Raw genomic sequence first — 23395 nt, 5'->3', positions numbered from 1 at the left:
CCTAATACGTAATTTTTAACCTAAAATCTCATTAAATAAATACCTTTTTGTATTTATTACTCTTAATTTTTCTGATGTACAAATTTACAAATGTTATTTTCACAGGATGGATCTACGACCAGACCAAGTCGTACACAACCCCCTTCCTGCTCGCAGGAGTCCCACCGATAGTGTGTGCGTTTGTCTTGTGTCTGGTTCACTACGTCCCCAACCAGCGACGTTCGCCCGAGGGTAAGACAGATCGCCAACCCTTGCTTGGATCTTGCACAAGCTTGCGTTCATGATGCTTCTCTCTTTTCTCGCACTTCTTTCACTCAAGCTTCTTTTTCGCACTTCTTGCACAAATGCTGTAGTTTCTGTTACTTTACTGAAATTTATTTTGTGCTTTTGTTTTTTAATGATTTGAACATTTGCCCCTTTTAGTGAATTTCCCTATGGGGATGTAGCTATTTACCGTAGGTCGGATGGTAAGACCTAGACCCAAGACCGATTTACTTTTTTGTTTTGATGTCTCCAGAAGCCAAAACACCATCTTTTGAAATCCATATATGTAGGTGTCTGTTAGCACGATAAATCAAGCAATACTGATCTGATTTCAATGAAATATGGCACAAACGTGTAAAACCTATATTTATTTGGTAAAAATTGGTTTTTCTCATTTTTGACCCTCAACATAGAATTTTCCAATTTCTATCCAAACAATTTTTTAGAGCTCAACAAAATAATTTAACCATTGGAGCATTATTTTGCGCCTAACGGCTAGTGAGGAAATAAAAAAACTTAATATAAAATTCTTTTGTTATTTGTAAGGAACATAAGTGAACTGTTGAAGTTTGCTTGTTTATGAACATATTTTGATAAAATCCTTAAAAATAATTTATTTTATACTAAACTATTATCATTTTACTAAAAAAAACTACTTTATTATTTTTGCTGTTGCAGCAAACCTAAGTACTCGTAAAGCTGATGTTAAATGAATCTGACATTTTTAAGGAGATATTTGAGTGAAAATACAATCAGACATAAATTAAAATTCGATTAGTCTGTAGATTTGCGGTGGTGGGGGTATTTTATGATGAGGGTAAATCAAATTATGTCCAAATTATGATGTTAAAGCAATATTTGAAAATGATTTTAAAAAATCAAACTGGATTATCGGGTGTGCTGATAATTTTCTACCATCCTCATCTAGCTAGGTTAAGCTCTTCCACATTCTGTGGATTTTTTCCTTTCAGTATTAAATTCTTTTCTATGACATCTTTCTTTTTCTGTCATAATCTAAAAACTCTTTTCTTTCAACCAAATTCTTCCTTGAATCAGATTTTAGCTACTCTTAGCTAAATCACCCTACTCTTGCATTCTGTGTTTTCTAGTATATTTCTGTCACATCCAAACTGTTGTGTAATATTCTTGTAAGCTAATTTATTTATAATAACTAGTTTTTAAGAAATAATTGCATATTTTTGTAAATACTGTACATAAACAAATAAATGTTTTATTGTTTATTGCCTTTGTGTTCGATTTCATCCTTTGCATGTTCATGCTTTAGTTTTAGGTGTGATGATTTTATGGTCATGTTTGCTGTTTGCGCCTTAATTATCCAGAATATCTTTATTCAACCCATTATAATATAATAGTTTGATTTCTTTTTAATTGGTTTTCCGTTTTCTGTTTTCCATCATTTTGGTTACTGGTTTTAAAAGTATTCTCTGCCAATTTTTCACTGCTTTCTTAGAATATTTACTTCTTGGTGAAATCGTGAGTTTATAATTTTTGTGTTAGGTAAAAAAACATGCATGATGTAAATTGTAACGGATAAATGTAGATCCGAAATAAATAGGCAATTGTGTAAAAGTATTTGTACCGTTGAAAAATGTTTGCACTGTTCACTGCTTGTAGAGAGACCTTGTGAATAAATTCAAAACCTGCAGAGGGCTCCACCCTAGAGAATTTTAGATTCAGGCCAAAGCCTTTATCAAGTTACCAGATATTTATTACGCTCCTTTCACACTATACGGATTTTACGTCTGGTTGAAAACCGCAGATCTTATGTCTATGTTTCTTTCACATTAAATGGTTTCTGAACATACGGCGAGATTAATGTATTTACGATGTCACGAAAACAGTGTACAATTGACATGCCAGATTTTAAACAACAAATATTGCAACAGCTGATCTATTTTCTCTAGCTGGTGGGTTCTATTTGACAAACACCGTGCAATGTGAAACCTTGCATTTAACTATGGGTGCCACTGAGGCACGGCCATGGCGTCATAACCCTCCAGTCCAGTGGTAGTAGACAGCCGCAAGATGACACGGTTTTCTGTTGTCACTGTAACTGTGTAGTGTGAAAGCTCTTATCCTCTTTTTCTAAAAAAATTATCCGTACGTTTTTTAACCGGAAGGCAAAACCGTATACTGTGAAAGGAGCGTTGGTCTGCTAAATTATCAAATTTTAAGTATTTTTATAAGTGTTTTTTTTCTGTCAAGCACAGCCGCAACAGCATTGAATTATTGTTGATAAATGTTGAATTTTATAAAAATACCTTGTTTAATGGACTTAGGATTAGTTGACTAACTCCAAGCATTTAGGAAGAGTTTTTTTCTTCTCATTATAGGTAACTTGGCTCTAAAATATACAGAGAGGAAATAGAGACGCCTTAAGTTTTCGTGTAATCTTATATCACGCTTTCATCCCATAGCTTTGCTTGCGCTGATATTTTTTTAGTTGGTCAATGGCCATTCAGTCATACAAAAACTACTTGAACGTTTAAAGTATTTTTTTATTTTTAAAGGAACTAGAGTTTTAAATTAATTGAATAATTATTAACATCAAAATTATTATCATTATTACAACTTGACTTCAATGGCTTAACACCTTGAATTTAGCTCTGCAAAAGAAGTTTCTTATACATTTGTTATTTGATTTCGTTTTTCTAGGCTACAGTTTTCACTTAATTAAAACTGGTAAACTGTACTTCTTAGCATTGCTTTTGCTTTTGTATCTAGACATTTTGGACACAAACAGTGTTAGTTTTATTACCATAAAAATTAAACATTACTGTCTCAGAGATTTTTACTGTGTTTCCGTGTTGTAGAAAACCAAAAAGACGACTCAAAGAATAAGACTGAAGAAGTTCCCGAATCAACGGAATTCAACGCCCTTCTACATATCAATACAAACGATAAAGAAATCTGTAGATAGTTAGTGCCTTTTATTTATGAATAGTATTAAGTATATTTTATTTTTACATGTGTTTTTAATAATGTAGACTGTTAAGTATTATCGTTGACTATAGATTTCAAACGTAGACGTACCCTCACTATTGTAACGTCTGAAGCTAGGTTATGTGTCTATTTGATCTCTAGTGACACCAGAGTTCTTCTTTAGGAAAAAGTAGGCTATGGCTGTTTACAATGTATATTGGTCAAATCAAAATGTTACACATGTTACAGAATAATAAATTGTTTAGGGAATTTTTCGTTCTGCCTCAATTAGTTAAATAGTAGTCAAATAGTGGTTTACGTTAGGAATCCCTGGTGTTTTTAGACTTCAAATCACACACTTGGCTCAGTTAACGTATAAGGATGAGAAATCTATGTGGAAGTTTGTTTAATCTATGGTATTACGAATCTCTAATTAGTGTAGAAGTTTGTTATTTTGGTTTGATTAACCAAGTCTCTTTGTTTATAGTTCAACTTATAATAAACTCCATGTTGCCATATGTTTGCATTTGCAGTATGAAGGATGTTTTTCCAAAAAAGGATCATGTTTTTGATCGAGTTCCTATTTAATATCTTTAATTGTTACTAGGTAAAAAACTAACGAACCAGAGATCTCTTAATATTTTACACTGTCCTAATTATTTAATTGTTTCGAAAATAATATCAGTATTGTATCAGTTAAGTTGATATTTTGTGTATATCTACACCTTTGTAATTTTTTACGGTATTTGTAAGGGAACGGTCTACACCCTGGTCTTGTGACTATCTTACCCCAAAAATTTTCATTATTGATAGCGCAATAACAAAATGACAAATGGAATCTGGGTCCAGAACGATCTCGTTTGGAGTCAAAACAGTGATTTAGATTTCTTCTATTCTTTGGTATTACTTTTACGGACCAGTTAAAACGATCAAATTGACTGGCTGGGTAGCAAGTTATAGTGCTCGCCAAACAATCAAAAAGTTGCCGGATCAGTCCTGAGAAACTTCTTGATGGTTGGAAAGATAGACCCAGCTGTTCCTGATCATTGGACAAAAGATCATGGCTAATGAAACAGCTGATCTGAGTCAGTAATAAAGCTACACAGATCTTTCATTCTACATTCATCCTTTAATTATGTTTGGGTTAAATATGCACCTAGATGGCGTCCCTAATTCAATTGATAATGTTGAAATTCTAACAGCTAGCCATTTGTGACTTATACAGGGTGGAAAAAAGTTCCGAGACAGTAAAGTATTTAAAACAATAATCGAAGTAGAGCTACAAAACTTTGTAATCAACCTATGCTTACATTTAAGATTTTCTTCTGACTCCTAGAATCACCCTATCACCCTGAGGAAGTTGTGTATCCCTGAATAATGTGTTGAGATGATTTTAATGCCCAGTAACTGCGTACCAAGTTTTGTAGCTCTATCTTATTTTTTGAAATATAATATTTAAAAGAGTTTTTTTAAACTTACTGTCTTAGGACTTTTTTCACCCTATATTTGATTCTTTAGAGATTCAGGACCATTGCATCAACTTTCATTGAACCATTTTTCAACTTTTGATCTAGTCCTCAATCATTCCACCGTAAAAGGATTTCATCCTATTCTTTGTTCTTATTGTTGTTACCTCAATTCATTTTTAGCCATATTATATAAATTTTTTTGCTCAGTAGTTAATTTATTTGCAATGAGAGATCAATTTTAACAGTGGAAATAATACAGTCTTGCTTTATTTAATGTAGCAAGAATTAAGACAATTCTTTCAGAAATAAGCAAAAAAGTCATCGTAACAATAGAAAATTGTTATTTAGTCCCTTGGTAGTTAAATTACCTCTAAGCCAAAGTTTAGCATTGTTTTTTCTTTTAGCTCAAGATCGCTTGATATTGAAAGTGCATTCTTGAATGTTTGTAATTTTTTCTGACTTAGTATCTTCAAATCAAAACACAGTACAGTAGTACAATTTAGTATTTTGTGCACGTCTAAAATACCAATAGACTTCAGGATTTAGAAATCAAGCAATAATAGTTTTAACCATGCCACGGGTTTAGAATACATTTGAGATTAACTTTAATCCTTCAAGCCCCAGATAGCACCATGTATATTATACAGTTTTTATGCGTTTTTATTGAGTTATGCTCACATAAATGCATTCAAGAGTTAACCATTTGCATACAGAAATAAGTTACAAAGAAAACTATAGCTTATGGGGCTATTGTACGTTTTCTAATATCAACAAAGAAGAGTCCCAACCGGTTTGCAGTGTGCGGACTATCGTGCAGATGTTTAACTTGGAAAATAGTGTGAGGAGGGTTAGGAGAAATGAATCATGTTAGAGACACCAGTGACTAGTGCTAGACACCAGTGACTAGTGCTAGACACCACATAAGTGTACAATTTAGTGTTTCCTCTGTCATTAACTTCTCTGTGGCTTTTGTTAAGTTATACAGTGTTTTTATGTTTGGGGCTTAAATATAAAATAGAGTATTTTGTAAAATTTACAGATAAAACTTATCAGAAATGTGTTGTGTTTTTTAATGTTAAAATTACATTGAGTGAAGGTAAATATGTTTTTTCAGTATTCTATATTTTATTTAAATGCATGATTAGCTTACTATTGATTAATTTCCTCTTTTACTTAAGATCTAGGAAATGATACCGGTATTGTATTTTCTCTATAGCAAAATGTTTTATTCTGTCACAATGTTCCTGTTTTATTATCAACTTAAAATCACGTAACATAGATAAATGATTCCAGTACTTCCCCATTTTGTATTTTGAAAATATTAAACTTTAACTGTAAATGAATACGTTTTATAGTCCACACTTAACAATTATGATTTTATTCTAATTATTGCTCAAATTAATAGACAAATTATTTCAAGATTTATATAATGGCAATACAGTATAAGTAATTATAAACTAATGATACAAAAATGTTATTAAGTACAATTTTTCTTTTTAATTGTTACTGATATGAATGATTTATCACTTCAATTCCCTGTAATTCCCTGTGCCTTTTAAATAGTTTAAGTGATGTTAAGAATTAATTATATTTGAATGTTTAAACATTATTTCTCCTAACTGAAACAATAAAGACTTTGAGCCAGGGACCAAAAAATATAAACAAATAAATGTTGATTTTATATTTTTATTTTTCATGGTTACATATTTTTGCCACAAAATACAGCTGTCAACTGTGTCAATTCAATGCAAAAAAGTAAAGAAATTGTGTCAATTGTTTGTGTCTCTGGCTCATTGACTAAAATGAGTGTCAAGTCTGTTGCCTGTATGCAATGTGTTAATACAGATAACATTTTTAGACCAACTTTTATTAAGTCAGCATTACCAAATATAACAAAAAGAGGGTAAAAATATTAAAATGGACATATATTTCTCTGTGAAACACCCATATACACTTGGTCACTAAATTAATCATAGGATTAATTTTTTTAACAGAAATTAAACAACCGGAAAAATTAAATTGCAATGGCTCTAGCTTTTGTAGCTGAGAATCTGATATTACAATACCCTGTTAGTTATTTTTTATATTGTTCTGCAATGAGAAATATAAATTTAATATTAATATAATAATAATATTAATAGAATGTGCAGCGTTAAAAATATACAACGGGATTTAAAAACTTTAAAGAAAACAACAATGTAAATTAATTTGTTTTTTTATTTCCAAAGCCACTATTTTTTTGGAGCGAGCTGGTCTAGTGGTTAGAGCGTGGGACTTCGGTTGCAGAGGTCCCGGGTTCAAATCCCGCCAAATCACCAATGGATTTTATCCATGTGATAATGCCGCAACCCCTAGGTCTACCATGAAGTAATGTGAAAAACAGTTCTGGGCTCGTGTCTAGCGTCCAAGGACAAAAAAGCCACTTTTACCAGTAAATCTCTTCCGAAATCTAAAATTCCAAGGAAACAAAGTCCTGAGTTTTAGATTTAATTTTTAGAGTTTACCCTTTTTAAATATAATTTAAAATATAGTCAGCTTAGTATTGTTTTACTCAATCAGTAATTTGATGTATAATTTAGTAAAAATCTTTTATTTGGTATAAATTAAAATATTGTTTTTGAATTTCAACCAATAAGTGTAAAATATATATACTTTTCTTTTAGTACTTTGCTATAAGTATAAAAAGCCATAAGAAAATCTTTCAATACAAAATAATCATTCCAGATTTTAAAAAAAAGTTTGAATAAGGAGTCTTTGGTACTTACTTAAATATTTAAATTTTGTTAAGAATAAGTTGTAATTTTTTTGACCACTTTTTAAAAACTTCACTTTTTAGGTTTTCCACTTTTATACTCTATTTTATTACACAAAACAAAAAATTAAACCATGTAATTGCTATTTTATTATATGCATTATTATTTTTTGAACTATTTATTTAATAATAAGTTTAGTTTGAAAATTTAAGTTTTGCTACACTAACTTTTATAAAACAGTTGATAGCTGTTTTGTAACCCACCAAACTATTCTCTGTTTGTACTGTTTTGTGAGTTTTGTTATTAAATTTTTACTTCATGATGACCAATGTTTTTATTTGTTCCCTCAAACTTTCTGCACTTTAAGCTATGCAAAGTAATTAATGTAGATGGGGTAAGAGTAAGTCATAGGATAAGTTGACATTAGTAAGTTTAGAAGATTTACATATAAACTGGTACTTACTTTATTACTAAAATTTTTTTTAATAACTCTGAAAAAATCAATGCTGTGTCACTCATCATTTGAAACACCCATCTGGAAGAATGTTTTGTATACAATCAAGTCAGATAATTTTTATCTGTTGATAAACTTGTTAAAGAATACATATCATTTCAGAATGATAAATTGATTGACTCAGTTTTCAGAATTCAATGTAGGGTTCAGTAATGGTAAACTAAAAGTATTGTTGAAATGTTTAGAATCAACCAAACACTCGGATGTTTACTATAAGCATAATATTATGTTAGCGTGAAAATGTCTCTCACTGTGCCGACAATCAATATACTGGATTGAAAATGACTTCAGAAGGTAGATAGTGTAATTATTTCTATAGTGTGTTATAGTTATAGTTAAATAAACACCATTATATACTATGGTGTAGAATTTCTGACGATAAATCACCTTATGAAATTGCTTCTTATACAAACAAAGCTAGCCACTGCCCACTAGTTCAATGAATTTGCCTTAAAAATCTTAGTCCTTGATTTTTTCTGCATATCTTTTTTAAGTGTTGAAAAATAAAGCTTTTTTTCACTTGTAGCAAGCATATTTTTATATTTTTTCTGTCATTATGCAAATTATAATCACAAACACCTAATTAAATAGTTCCCCTCTAGTCCATAGAGTATAGTTGATTAATGCTAACTATTTAATATTTTCAATGAATATGTCTTCCAACATTTTCCGATACAAGATGGTAAATATAATAAGTTGTTACATAATAAATGTATACAATATTTACATATTTTCGGTCTTGTAAATGTTTTCAAATTATGTTTTTAGTGTTTCGAAGATATAGTTGATTTATTATTCCAATATCTGTGAAAGGCTAATAAAAAATGTATACGTACCATATTCTAATATTTGACCTAATCAACAGTTTTTCAGCAGTTTTTGAAGGAGACTGATGATACAGATAGAACCAGTACAATAGAAAGGAAAAATCCTCTCAGTTTTACTGATGCCAATGGCAAATCCGAAGACCTTGCAGACCCTTTTAGTCGGCTGGATATTAGAGTTGGGAAGATAGTTTACATCCAGGAACATCCTCTTGCTGAGACAACTTTTGTTAACCATGTACGCTATGATGACAAAAACACAAAAGCTGCTGTGAGTTGACTTTTTTTATAATTTGTTCTCTGGAACATGCAATCTAATTGTTTATATTTGAAAAAATGCAGTTTATAACAGTGCAGGATACTGATTTTCCAGATATACCGAAAAAAAATTGTACAATTAAGATTGTTTTAAAATTATTAAAAAAAATATGCTTTTCTATTTTTATGAAATTTACTCTTATAACAATTTTTCAATTTGAAGTTAAATTTGGCTACTAAAACTGCACATGATGTCATAGCCAATAAAGGTAAAACTACTCCATATAGACATACAATTTCATTAAAAATATTAGCCTATGTCAACAAAAAAATTTAGCTGGTAAATTAGTAATGCTTCAAATCTAAATTTTTCATATATGTTCAGAAAATCTGTAAGCAATTCTTTTGTACACACTAAAATTAAAATTGTATATATAGGTACACATTTTTCTGCAGAATGGTCTGTTATAAGTGTTTTTTTATAGCTGTATACACTGTTTACTAAGAAACTCAAATTTCAATACAGTATAAAGAACAGTTTTATAACTTGGCAAGACCATGCTGTTAGTATGTTATAGATTGATAAATTTGAACTTGTTTTTTTTTTAATTGTGATTGAGTTGAACTCTATCTCTTGCAGATGTGCAAAATCAAAGGATCGTACAAGAAAAAAGAGTTGAAAAAGAAATTAGTTATTTTAGTAATGAATGTTAACTACAAAGTGATGTATCTAGAGTCAGAAGCTTTCATCCTCTATGCCAGAGACAAAGATAAAAAAATCAGAGAGCTCCTTGAGCCCCCTATTGACAGTGAAGTAGGAGACAGAATAATTGCTCCTGGCATTCCGTTCATCCCTGCCACAAGAATGCCTTACATAAAGCCAATGAAAGCGGGGAAAAAATTGTTAGATGAAGTAACTGCAAAAATGTGTGTAGACTCTGAGGGTTTCGCGACGTACAAAGGTATTAGACTGACAAATGTAATGAACGAAATGGTTACTGTTCCCACACTTCGGAGATGTCCGATTCAAAGATAGTGTGACACAATTACAGTGAAGTTGGTGTTTTTGCCCATTGATGTTATTTTAAGGGTTTCAATATATATATCACATCCAAACAAACCAAACGGAACAATTAAATAATGATATACATGAAAAATGTATGTTAAGTTTCATAATTCATTATACATTGGGGAGATGTAGCCTATAATTAATGGTTTCATGTAAAAAACACACTTCTAAAACAAAATTTGGATAACATATAAATTTAACTTTTTTGTTCATTTAGTTCTTAAATAAGAATTTTTCAATAAATACAGTTGTCGACAGTAGTAAATGTGTGGGAATTATTTTCAAGAGACCTGGAGGTTAAAAATACACTTCTAAAAACAAAATTTGCATAGCATAGAAATTTAACTTTCTTTCGGTTTATTTAGTCCTTAAATAAGAATTTTGCAATAAATACAGTTGTTAACAAAATAGTAGTAAATGTGTGGAAATTATTTTCAAGAGACCAGGGGCCCATTTCATAATAAAGTACAAACTAATATTATTAGTAAATCAGCTGATCGCCCAATGCAAATCTAATGGAAATTACAAGTTACAAGTTGTAACTTGTAACTTGTAGTTTATTATGAAATGGGCCCCTGGAGGTTACACTATATATAAATACCACACTATCATAAGAAAATTCCTCGTAACTGTATCAGCTCAGGGGTATGCTGAGTGCACACTTTGACACACAGATTTAAAAATCAAGCCTATTTACCACTATTAACATTATGATATACATTGGAAATGTGTATCATCATCAATCATCATACGATGATAATGAATTATTCAGTAGTCTTTGTAATACTACTCTGTGGACGTAACTGTTCTGCGAATCAGCTGACTCGTCGTCTGCTGGGTTAATTCGCTCGCAGACGGATTCCTTCACCAGTCACCGAACTGAGTCACCACTACACAAACACAATACACATACATCATTGAAAGGAAAGGAAATAGGAATACAAACAAGCATTATTCTAAGAAACTCTCTCAACAAAGCCCTAAGTAAGAAGCTAAAGTACTCCTTTATTATGTAAGTTTTGTGCCGATAAAATTCGAAAATATCCGTCCTCTCCGTTGCATCAGGTAATACCAAATATTACAAATTAAATTGAAGAAGTTTAGTGTATCTTAGTACAGAATGTAAGGTTAAAAAACCAAAATGTTAGGTAAATTAGGTGCTAGGTACCTAATGTTTAGGTGAATCTATAGTTTATTATCAAATAACTATTATTATCATTTATCAGTACGGTAGTAGGCCCTAAAGATGATGCAACTAGGCCTAGGTAACCATAAAATGAATAGAAATTATGTGCAAAAACATTTCTGTATAATTGGGACAAAAAATTCATAGTCCTAACTTATTCAAAAAGATTATGAGTTCAGAACATGGTTTCAGCTCAGTTATTTTTAATCTATGTAGGATTTTGTTTAGCCTATTGTACTTTAATCACTTAATAAAAGATTTTTGTTTATTTATTCTATTGTCTTGAATTTAAAACATCCTTATGCAATCTTTAAATTTACTTTTAGTTACCGATACATGTACCGTACTCTAGGGTTATGTCCAGGTCGGTTCACAAATGACTCAAGTGACCCTAAAAAGAAACCCTCTGGAAAATTTTGATAATTTTTAATAGTAACATAGCAAACAGCTGGTCACACTGTGCGGCAATTAAGTTAGTTGGGGTCATATGGCCATTCTCTCTCATACAATGTGCGACAGGTCAGCTGTAAGTAGCAGTCTAAAGTTCGAGCAATGGCTTATTTAGATTTTACAACATCTCATAAATGTCTCAAAAAATTGCCAAGTGTGAGGCGTGAGTTGATAAGAGTTTTAACCTCAAAAGTATTTCACTGTAGCTAAGCTTTTTGATTGAGAATTTTTTGCACTGTATGGGTCAAATGTGACGAGCAAAAGAGTAGTATGAAAATGCGGCCACGTTTACATGAGGCCGATGGACAGAAGGCAGGTAACCTACCTGCCAACTTGTTTTGTGTAAACACGGCTTAACCTACAAAACAACTCCCGTTCTATACTGACCTCCTGTGCCATGATTTTGTATAATGAATAGTTTTTATGTAGATAGTTGTTTTCCATAACTTAACGGCCCTCATAATCAGGAACAAAGATCATAACCATTTTTTTAAGCTACTATTAAATACCGTACCTAATACTAACAAATTATTTCTGATTCCAGAAATGTGGCCTCTCCGCCGAGTATTGAAGTATGGTTTCACAGGAGGTGTTTTAATTGGTGGTGTAACGTCCCTCCATGCTAACCAATATGATGTAAACTCAATTGGAGTAGTTCGTCTTGGCCGATCAGCTATTACAGTGAGTATAATTTGATGTCATGTACTTACTACCTTTTGGCACATACCATACAGTATAATCTAAGATGATAAACCTATTAGCTTTACTTCTCAACTAGTGACGTTGAAATCAGAGCTAAGTTAGCCCAGAGCCTAACTTAATCATTATTTGGGATCATTGTTAAGTCTGAATGGCAACTCACTACTTTTGCAAATAAAGCCTTAAGGCAAAACAAGGATTTTTGTGTACCACTTTTGTTATAACTAGAACAGAATTATAACAGCAAGTTAGTTGTTTCTTGATGTTTTGAGTAGGCCTAGAAGTGTATTCTAGATAGGCCTATAACTTAATATCGTATTAATTAGAAATATTGTACACAATTATTTAAATCCTATGTTTGTTTCCAGGTCTTCAAGATAGGTTTAAAATATAAATTGGATTTATACAATAGCAGCTTGGATCCCGAATCGGAAGAGTATGCTCTACAAAGATCTAAGGTACCGTAGATATATTACAATCTGTGTATATTGTTCTGTATTTTTCATTATTTTAACATACTTGTTCACATTAGCTGTTATTAGCTCACTATTTGTTATTTTTAATATCAAGAGGTAACCTAATTAGTTCTTGGGAATAATTACAAACTTTTTGTTGGGCAGCGGCACTAAAAAATTACAACATTCTGTTCCTTAATCAATCTTAAGTTTTCAATAGGCTAGAAAGATACAGTGTGTCCAGATGCTTTCAACCTTACAGTTGCGGCAATTGGGGTAGGGAGACTACCTCCCTACTTTTGGGGGATATATTGTTAAATTAATTTGATTTTATAATTAAACTGCTCCACTTCCCCCGATCCTGTGTCCCCTTCATTGGCTTTCATTGGAGCTTTCCAATTCCTGCTTTCACCCTTGCTTTCTTTCCATACCTGTTATCTGTTACGGTATATCCTAGTTTTATCTCGTCATTACACATCCATTTCAAACAACTGCTAATCCAAATTTTATCTCGCCATTACTTGTCCATTTCAAACATCTGCTTACTTTAGCAACCCCTTCTAGAGCTTGTGCTTAATCAACGTTGTCTCTTTAGCAGTTCCCAATATTCTAGACCCTTACTTGCTATTTTATGTCACAGGTGCACAAGGAAGCGGCCGAAGAACTGTTGGATTTGTGCCGAGCCAACAAGGGTGTCTATATCAAGGTTGGGCAGCACATAGGCGCACTGGACTATCTGGTGCCGCCTGAGTATGTGACTACTATGAAGGTGCTACATAGCCACGCGCCTACATCTCCACTGTCAGAGGTCTACAGGGTTATACGGGAGGATCTCAAAGTCAATGTAATTATCTCTGTGCAATATTTGTGGTACAAAATAATGCTGAAGATTATTTAGGAATATAATTCAAAACTTTGTTGAGCTTAGTCCGTCAGCTGATCCCACTCAATTGTGAAGGTCATGTCAGAGATGTTTGTTGTGCGAGGAAATCAGGCTTATAGATTTTATAGGAATCCAATCCCAGAATGAAGTATTTTTGGAGCTAAGTTGAGTACCTAGCTGGTCTCGCAGAGTTAACGTAATGCTTTCAAAAAGGTTTGTTTAGCGGAGGAAATGAGCCTCAATATTTTTGAGGTATTTAATTTCAGACTTGAGTATTTTGGAGCTAAGTCGAGTGGCTGATCTCAGAGTAAATTAAACTAAAGAATGCAATTACTTCTATTTAATGCGTTGATGTAAGAGATGTTTGTTACTTAATGAAGAAACCAAGCCTAAATATTTTTAAGGAATACAATTCCAGACTTGACTGTTATAAATGGGGGCCATATCAGAAAATCGCTAACTTTAATTTCTTATAGAATACCCTATAGGTATTTCATTATATTTTTATCCAAAGACTTAATCCCTTTGTCATTTTTTTTAAGTGCAGGCCAACTCGTTAAGCTGTAGCATGTTAAATTGGAAAAGATTCCACTCAAAATTCTACAGCGACCTTTTCCAATTTTTAACATGCACAGCTCCTTACCAAGTAGGATTGGAGAAAAAATATTCTTAGAGACATTGTATTCTAGGTAGTTAATTGGCCAACTTACATGATCAAGATAAGCTATTTTAGCATTGCAGTTAGAAAATCCTGGCTAAAAAATGTTACGTTAATAAGCTGGTGTCATGTCTTGTTTCAGCCAGAAGAGCTGTTTGAGAGCATAGATCCGGAGCCGTTAGGTGCTGCGTCACTTGCCCAGGTACACAAAGCTACAATGAGAGATGGCAAAGTCGTGGCAGTCAAGGTTCAACATCCGTACGTCAAGGGGAACTCACTCGTGGATATGAAGACTATGGAGGTGATTAATGATCCCCTTCTCATGGGAAGTTTTGTCAGTTTGACTCTAAGAAACCAAATTGTCATTTGGCTCTAAACTGGTCAACAGTAGATATTTACAGAATGTTTCTAGACATTTGCCTCAAAAAAAATTTAATATCTGAATACTTACGTTGCCTATTATTGTCTTAGATGCAGAGCCAACTCATGGTTTGTTGGTGTTTGGTATGAGATTTTATCAAGCACCCCTTTTCCCCTTACTAATTCATTTCTATCCCTAATCAACTTAAACCCTACAAAATATTACATAGAAGGGCTCAAACACAAAGTTCAAAAGTCATTGTGAGTCAAGTTCCAAGCCGCATGATTTCTTTACGTTTGTTTGCAAAGCTGCATTGCGGTGTTGTGTTTTTACCCTAAAACACTCGTATGAGGGGGAAGTGGTTGAAGGGGATATTAAACCAGTGTCCTTACCATGAGTCGAAATCTCAAAATTTTTACTTTTAGAATTACGTTTTTTTACTCTTGTAGATCCTGGTAAAAATTGTTTCCTGGATCTTCCCTGCCTTCAAGTTCCAGTGGTTGGTGGATGAGACTAAGAAGAACATTCCACTCGAGTTGGATTTCCGGAAAGAAGCAAAAAACATGGAGAAAGTTAGACAAATGTTCTCCCATTTTCCATGGTTAAAGGTAAACCCTTTTCGTCACTGAACCTGAAATTTTGTCTTTATGTATCGTGTTTCATTCAATTAATTAATTGATTTGTCACAAAGTAGCCTACACCGAATTTCATTCATTAATTTGTCTTGCTAAAGTACAGCTCGTGTAATGTAAATCTTTCATGATAAGTTATCTGATAAAAAAACAGCAAACACTAGAACTACAATTGAGTCCCATATGGCCATGTGGGCGGGCAAATACAGCATTAAAAGAGTTGCTAATCACTTAATAAAAACGAGAAAAGTTATTCCTAAGTTTCATGGTGATCAGATGGCCAGTTTGTCAATGCATAAAGGAAATACAATTAAATTGATATTTTTGTAGCCAATAGATTAGCAAATATCAAACGTAAATCGTTATTGGCAAGTGACGAAGGGGCGTAATTTCTTAGTCATATGTAAGTTACCTATGCCCCCTTGTCTAGCAAGCGTTAAATAGTTTGCTTGGCTTTCAGTTTGTAATAAAAATTGTAGTGTTTTGGTAAATGTTACTTTAGAATGTTTTAGTTTTAATTTTTTCAGATTCCTCGATTATACGCAGAGTTGAGCACCAAACGAGTGCTAACTATGGAGTATCTCGATGGCGGGCAAGTCAACGATCTGGAGTATATCAAGGCTAATAAAATTAATCCTTTTGAGGTCAGTTACTCAGTAGTTATTTGGGGGTAGTTATTTAGGGTGGGGAGGAGAAATCAGTGACATTTTAGCTTTATGAAAATCATTGCAGTTATTTAGGAAGTAAACTGATTCTTGTACCAGAAGATGAAAATGGACAGATCCTAACATTTCAGGAAATTTTCATGAAGAATATTTTTTGATATTTGGGTGGAATGGCACTTAATTTGGAATTTCATACGAGCAAGATTTTATCCAAAACTATCAGACAATTTGCTGTTCTTGCACAAGACGATGATGATGTATCTGCTACATAAGCTTTGTTGTCACTGCCCCCTACTAATTGTTTTGACAAAAGAATCTAGCTGTGATACTTCAACTCCGGGTCTGTTTGTTGAAGGTGTCAGATAAGCTGGGTCAGCTTTACAGTCAGATGATCTTCATGGAAGGGTTTGTGCACAGTGACCCACACCCGGGCAACATACTGGTGACCCGGGGAGCTTCTGGGAAAACCAGCCTAGTACTGCTCGACCATGGGCTTTATGCGGTGAGGAACTGTATATTGTATGTAGAATAGTTTGCTAAAACAGTGAAAGAATGTAAACATTTTATGAATGTTTGTGTTGAGTACATTTCCAAAAACATTTTAATTTTCAGGACATTTGTTTTTACAAATAAGAAGGATAGGGAATAAATATACAAAAGACCAGTAAGAAATGTTTTGTTTGACTATCTTGACGGTCTAGTGGATTTAACATAATCATAATAAAAGAATATTAGCCATTATTTAATCAATACTTAAAGCTCTGTCATTTTAATAATCACTCAAATTCCCACCCACAGACATTATCGGACGATGTAAGATGGGAATACTCAAAGCTCTGGCTCAGTATCCTCAATAAAGATCACACTCTGATGAAGCAGCACTGTGATAAACTCGGCATCGGAGAGTTTTATGCTTTGTTCGTCTGCATGGTGTCTGGACGCACATGGGATTCTGTGGAGGCAGGAATCAACACGACAAAGTTTACCGTTAGAGAGGTAAGTTGATTTTGGTTGTCTTGGACGTTATTTATAGTTTTTGATGACGTTTAGTGTTTTGTTGTGGAATCTGTGACGGTTGGCCAGATGGAACCAAAACCAGAAACTGGAACAGATGGAACTGTAACCCTGTTGGCACACTGTAATTATTCTCTTGGCAGTATTTTCAGTACTTTGGTATTATACCCACCTGACCTAATAATTATAACTTAACCTAAGCTAAGGGTGGACTATGTTTTAGGTTAGGTTAGGAAGATTTTGTTATTTAAACTAATTAAAACCTTATTTGGAAGTCGATTTATCATTGTGGTTGGTATAATACCAACGTACCGTATTTTCATTCCTCATGGTATTTTAAACCTATAAATTGTCTGCTAACAAAGAGATAGGAATTGGCTAAACTTGTACCTTTTAAATAAGTTAGCTGTCGTTCTAAATCTACCTTGGTGTATGAATTACTGACTACATAGTCATCATGAATTTAGACACTTCAGATGTTAAAATGTCTGAGAATTAAATATTATTTCAGCAGTCTTAATTCATTGATGTAGCCAAGTAAACTCTTTTCTTTGAATTATTTCATGAAAAAATTGACAAAATGTCATTGCATACTGATAAATTAAAAAAATAAGTTACTGTGTGTAGAAGAAAGTGTGTGAAAGTAATACTTTTTACCCACAGAAAGAAATGTTCCAAAAAGAAATACCAAATTTCTTACCCCTCATCTCCGAGATATTGGCTCGAGTTAATCGGCAAATGCTTCTCATCCTCAAGACCAACGATTTGTTAAGAGGCATTGAATACACATTGAAGACACAGTCGAGGTAAGTCCACTGTTATTTGTAGATACAGTAGTGTATTTGTGAAACACCTGTTTACTTTCATCTTACATTATGTAAGCATCCAGTAGAATCTCATTTGCTCTTGGTTGGTAAGCCACTCTAGTTTTATTAGGACAAGGCTTAAGCTTGTGTATTGGTGGGTTAAGGCCTACTCTCCATTAATTTAATTTATATGTTAAATGTGTAGGCTATCATACGTTTGTCAGAGTAATGTTCATATTCATGTGTCCATTTCTGTGGCTGTAATTTCTTGAATTGTATGAAGGGTGTTTTTTAAGTAAGGGCTGTTTGTGCATAGCTCCGTAGTTTACGCCTATGCCGCAATGAGACGACACTTCCCTTACCAACATCATTTGTGCACAGAATCACACAATTTGCACATCACAGAATCACACAATGCAGACATTCATTGCCATACAACTGTAACCCACAACTGTAATCCTAATGCAATGGGTGAGATTAATGTGCAGAAATGGTTAGGGAGTTTCAAAATGGCTGTGAAAATGTCCATGATGAAGAAGACTTAGGCTGGCCTTGATGGGACTTTGGCTTTGAAATTGACAGGGGAGGTTGAGTTGTTGAGTGCTGTCATTCCTTTGATTTTTGCTTGGATTTAGGGGGGATATGATTCCGTGTTTTATCTCCAGTAACAATTTTACTCAACATTTCATTCCTTTTCTTCTTCGTAATGCATCAAAAAATCCAAAATACTCGCTAACTTTTTTTGGTCTTCTGTGAGAAGCTAAGTAACCAACAGAAAACACAATATCTTCCAAATTTGTAATTTTAACAGCTATATTAAACTCCCTAACTCTAAAGATCTACAATTGTAAATTCTCAATAATATTTTTCAATTGGGTTTGTTAATTATTAGTTCTACATCGAAACTAAGCGTTCTCCTAATTTAAGAGCGCTGCATGTCTACACCATGGTTTGATTAACTGTGTTCCACACAATCTTGTAGGATGAGTTCATTCCTGGTGATGTCCCGATGTTGCGTTAGGAGCGTTTACGGAGAACAGTTGCGACTTTGTAAGACAAACTTCGCCCGATGGAGTACATACACTTCACAACAATGGGCATTGTTTAAACTCTCCGTCTACTACTTCTATTTGAGTGTCTGTAGTATCTTAAAAGATCTACCAGTTGGGAGCTAGTAAATGCTTATCTAGGTTTTAATTGTTGCCAGTGTTTTTAGGTTATGTTTTAAACGGGTAAATATTATATTACGTTTAAAAAGAATCATAGGTTTTGAAATGAAACTATTTTTGAATCTGAATTTACAAATATAGTACAGTCCCATCAATTCAGCTCTAGTTACGGGGGTTGTTGAAATTTCTTGGTAACCATGTAAGAAAACTCCTGCTAGAAGTTTTGCAGAACTCTTTTCGTTTTGTTACCAAATCAATGTACCTTTGGATTTAGGGAAATGAAGATAACATTATGGTCATAGTTTGGTTTTTCCTTTTCTACAAACTGGGCATTATTTCATTGTGAACTGTACTAACGCATTTATTGTATGATTTCTTGCCATAAGCATTTGTACATTTACACGTTACTGTCTAACGTTGATCTTTTGTTAGATAGCCTGTTAGGCTATCATTAATTTATTGCTATAATAATTACAAATAACAAAATGTAATGTGGGTTCAGAATTGCCTCCGCTTGGCATCAAACCAGCAACCTTCAAATTTGGAGATAATCACTATAACCACTCGGCTACCAAGACAAATTATTATGTTGAACGGTTTGTAGGACTGTACTTTATTCACTTTCTCAGAGTTACTAATTAGCTTTATATTTAAGTGCAGGGTTTGCTCAGAGCTTTTTGCATTTGTGTTTCATTACCATATTTACTTTACACATTTATCTTGTATTAGTTGAAAACTTAGTACCATAGACTAACCAACACAAGTAAACTTCCCATCCCATTGTGAATTTTGAAGCTCGTTTTTTGTGTCTAGTTCATGTCCGGTGACACTGGTGGCTAGTTTCGACGAAATTTAGTTTCTATTATTATAGAGCTATTTTCATAATTTGTGATTTACTGTTGGTTATATAACAAGAGGATGAGCTATAGTTTATGATTATATAGTTTTATTTGGTTAAACAGTGTTTTAAATGACTGAAATAACCAGAAACAAATTGTAAACAAAACATGACCTCTACAGTGCACCGGACAGAACTAACGATAAAATTGGCTTCAGCTGTTTCATAAAGATGGGAAATCAACTAAGGGAGTATGTTTAATGTATGTTAGTACTGAGCATGTGAAAAGTCACTGTGCACTGCACAACAATATCCTATGGGTTTAAGATTGTATTTTGTCATTGTACAGTACACAGTGACATTTTACATATTTATACTTTACTTCTACAGGGAGTTTTTATTAACACAACCAAAATACAAGTGTTGTGAGACAAGTTTAAACAGTAAAGGAAGCTCATGTTTGTATCCTTGTTTTCTTTACTTCATTGCCAATCAGCTGAAGATTTTTGCATTGTTGTGCAAGGCTAAGTCTTATTGGGATTTTATTTAGAAAAAGACTCGGCAGTGGTGTTTTGGCAAGCTCAAAGAGCAGTATTGTTGGAAAATATTTTTAAAGTAACTGATTGATTTTATGCCAAGAGATGTTTGTAATTAAGTTTCCAGGTGTAATTCTGTATCTAGTAAATCAACTATTTATTGACTTGTTCAACATTTTAGGAAACCGGATCTGTAAAAAAAATTTACTCCAACAATACATAGCTATTAAGCTAGCGATAACACCATGTTGAGTCTTATTGTCAATAAAATCTCCCCCAAAAAAACTAAAACTTAAGATAACTATGCAACAATTCAAATCAGCTGCTTGACAATGGAGTAATTAGAAAGCAGGGATACAAAAAATATACGCTTGTTTTGTCGTTAAATAGAATCTCGCAGTAAAAAAAGCACCCTGTATAATTTATTTAAAATTTTGCTCCAAGTGAGATATTTACAATACAAATTTTCTTTGTCTATTTATTATGTATGCGTACAATATTATGTATGTGTTTGTTTTGTGTTGTTTATTTGTTTTTCAGTCTTAGTCATTGTTTGGGAAAGCAATTTACCATGGGGACAGGGTTATTGATAGATGTTTTTAGCCTTAAACTTTACCATAACTGTCATTGCCAAAGCACGAAAAGGCTGATTCACTGCCATAAGCCATAGAATTTTAACGTTTTGATGTACAGTATTCATATGATTATTTTAGTTGTAAGTTCTAATTGTTGCTGTTTATAATGCCTATTTGTGAGGATTTTTGTTATAGTCTTCAATTAGGTAGTCTCAATATCAAGAAAGTTTATTTATTTATTTTTTCAAGTCTTGCTCTAATCCTGTTTTGAACGGGTTTCAAACATTTGTGTTTTAACTTTTGCTAAACAAGCAAACATTTTTTTGATTCCTCAAAATAACTAATGCATAATTATTTTATTTCTTTACTGTTGTCCGTGTTTTCTTTTAACTAAATGAATAAGCATACCTACATTGACTGAAATATGCCTTAAATATATTGAACGGATGAAAACGTGAAGTATGCACAAAATAAAACAGCTTTAGTAATCAAAATGGTTCGAGTCAAACAACAACAAAACAAGTAGAAAGCTGTGAAGTGACTTGCTAGGATGAGCAGTTTATTGAGGTGAGTGCTAAAACAGCTGTTTAGCAACAATCAGCTGACGAATGCTTGCAAACAATTGTATTTTGTTACCTCAGCTGATTAAAAATAATTACGTTTATATTTGAATCAATGATGTTTAAACAATGAAAAACTATATTGACAGACACTATGACACACATTTTTACTTTGATTGTCAATTATGAAATAAAAATTTGTTTTCTAGTTTTGCTTGTGGAAGATAGAATAACCCTTTACTTAACTGAATATAAAATGTTAACTATCTGTCAAAAGTATTACTTACTTCTAATATACATACTTGGCCAATGGGTTCAAATCAAGGCCACACTAAAAAAAAAACAGGCCGTAATGCTCGTCAAGCATGACGTCACGATATAAGACGGCAATGAGGTAGGTATTTATTTATTTATTTTCCAAGGAAAGATTAAAACAAGCAGCTGATAACAAATGGCAAACATGACGTCATTGCCGTCTTCTATTGTGACGTCATGCTTGACGAGCATTACGGCCTGTTTTTTCTTAGTGTGGCCTTGGTTCAAATCTAGAAAAAGGACCTTATCTAAAAACAAACACTGCGCAACTAATACCTTTTTATTACCGTACTTAAAGAATATTATTTATTATTTGGTAACTTTAATTACGCCTATTGTATTCTGTAAAATATTGTTATGGATTATAAATTATCAAACTCTTTGATTTGTTACCTAAATACATTTTATATTATGGAATTGACATAGTTTTATATTCTTCCTCAATACTTTTTAAATATAAGCATTGGATTTACATAATAACACACGTAATAGCTATTGATAATGTAGTTTTTGCATAAAATAATTGAAATTTTCAATGTTTCAATGTTCAAAGGTTTGCATTGCTAACAAATTAGTTTTTCTATGCAAATGGTATGTTTTCATTACAGACTTGACATGTGTTCCCTCCGTAAATGTTAATAAGAGCCAGAGTTTCTAAAGTGTTTAATAAGAACCAAGAAAAAAAACTTTCAGACCATGTCTTCATTTAAGGCCAGAGCATAGGCGCCCATTTAATTTTTTGTATGGTGGGCCGGGGGTCTTGGGGGGGGGGGGGGGGTACTGAATAACTCCCTGTGACCCAGTAAAGAAAGGAAAGGGACTGGTAAATGTTTGGGGCACAAAATAGTCAAATTTACACATTTATGTATCTAAATTTTTTTGTCTATTACATTTTTTTGTATAGTTTTGAAATTGTTAAATCTTACTGCTGTGACCACTGGTACCCCCAACACTATGCCTCCATTCATCTCTATCTCTTTCCCAGTCTCCATTTACACTTGGTCCAACCATCTCGGCTTTGGTCTTTCAAGGGGTCTTCTGCCTTTGGGTGCCTTCTTTTTTCATGACGGTCTTAACATTTTACTCAGTGCCTCGGCTAAAAAAAAACCGGGTATTTATAAATCTCTCTCAGTTCCCAATAAATTGTTCTTCAACCTCCATTGTCCATTCTCATAGGCTGGTCCAGATACTTTTCTCAATATTTTATTTTCAAACATATTAATCGTCTTTACTAATTTTTATTCTGAATCCCAATTTTCTGAATCCATACAGAAGTACTGGACGGATAATTGTTTTATTAACTTGTATGTTTTTACTGCACAATCTGAAAGCATGAGGTCAACGTGGGGTCTCAAGCCCCCCTAGCCCATGGACTAGATCACTGGATATCTGACTTGAAGGCAACAAATAAATTTCTCTGGTTGTTAGGTATTTTGTATGGAAGTAATCTGGTAGTATGAGCCCACTGTAGGCACCAGGTTCGTCTAAGAAACAAAACA

General features: G+C 33.0%; 3 protein-coding genes across 5 annotated transcripts in view; all 3 read left to right on the top strand.

The window, feature by feature from the left end:
- Window positions 1-7715, top strand: part of LOC128992098 (monocarboxylate transporter 10) — a 33833-nt gene extending 26118 nt beyond the window's left edge. The window contains exons 8-9 of the mRNA XM_054415507.1: window positions 106-231; window positions 3099-7715. Coding sequence (XP_054271482.1) covers window positions 106-231; window positions 3099-3205 — 233 coding nt within the window. The 3' untranslated portion in view covers window positions 3206-7715. The remainder of the gene's footprint in view (window positions 1-105; window positions 232-3098) is intronic.
- Window positions 7716-8123: 408 nt separating this feature from the next.
- Window positions 8124-22302, top strand: LOC128992762 (aarF domain-containing kinase 1). Of its 3 annotated transcripts, XM_054416500.1 has the most exons (12): window positions 8124-8237; window positions 8820-9038; window positions 12275-12411; window positions 12798-12887; window positions 13525-13728; window positions 14568-14726; window positions 15236-15394; window positions 15946-16062; window positions 16439-16585; window positions 16882-17079; window positions 17761-17903; window positions 18886-22302. In XM_054416500.1, the coding sequence occupies exons 3-12, from the start codon at window positions 12277-12279 to the stop codon at window positions 19076-19078; spliced, it is 1545 nt and encodes a 514-aa protein (XP_054272475.1). In that variant the 5' UTR covers window positions 8124-8237; window positions 8820-9038; window positions 12275-12276; the 3' UTR covers window positions 19079-22302. The 3 variants fall into 3 exon arrangements, with proteins under 3 accessions (XP_054272475.1, XP_054272476.1, XP_054272474.1); XM_054416501.1 differs by lacking the exons at window positions 8124-8237; window positions 8820-9038 and adding an exon at window positions 10979-11078; XM_054416499.1 differs by lacking the exons at window positions 8124-8237; window positions 8820-9038 and adding an exon at window positions 10994-11159.
- LOC128992793 (aminoacyl tRNA synthase complex-interacting multifunctional protein 1-like) lies at window positions 8225-10061 on the top strand. Its single transcript, XM_054416533.1, has 3 exons — window positions 8225-8237; window positions 8809-9038; window positions 9666-10061. Exons 1-3 carry the CDS (start codon window positions 8225-8227, stop codon window positions 10059-10061), a joined length of 639 nt encoding a protein of 212 aa, XP_054272508.1.
- Window positions 22303-23395: the final 1093 nt, after the last annotated feature.

Source organism: Macrosteles quadrilineatus, unplaced genomic scaffold (genome assembly GCF_028750875.1).
Source record: "Macrosteles quadrilineatus isolate MER2022 unplaced genomic scaffold, UCM_ALF_1.0 Scaffold_4__1_contigs__length_99947679, whole genome shotgun sequence".
NCBI classification, from domain to species: domain Eukaryota; kingdom Metazoa; phylum Arthropoda; class Insecta; order Hemiptera; family Cicadellidae; genus Macrosteles; species Macrosteles quadrilineatus.
This window is presented reverse-complemented; position numbering and strand designations above follow the sequence as displayed.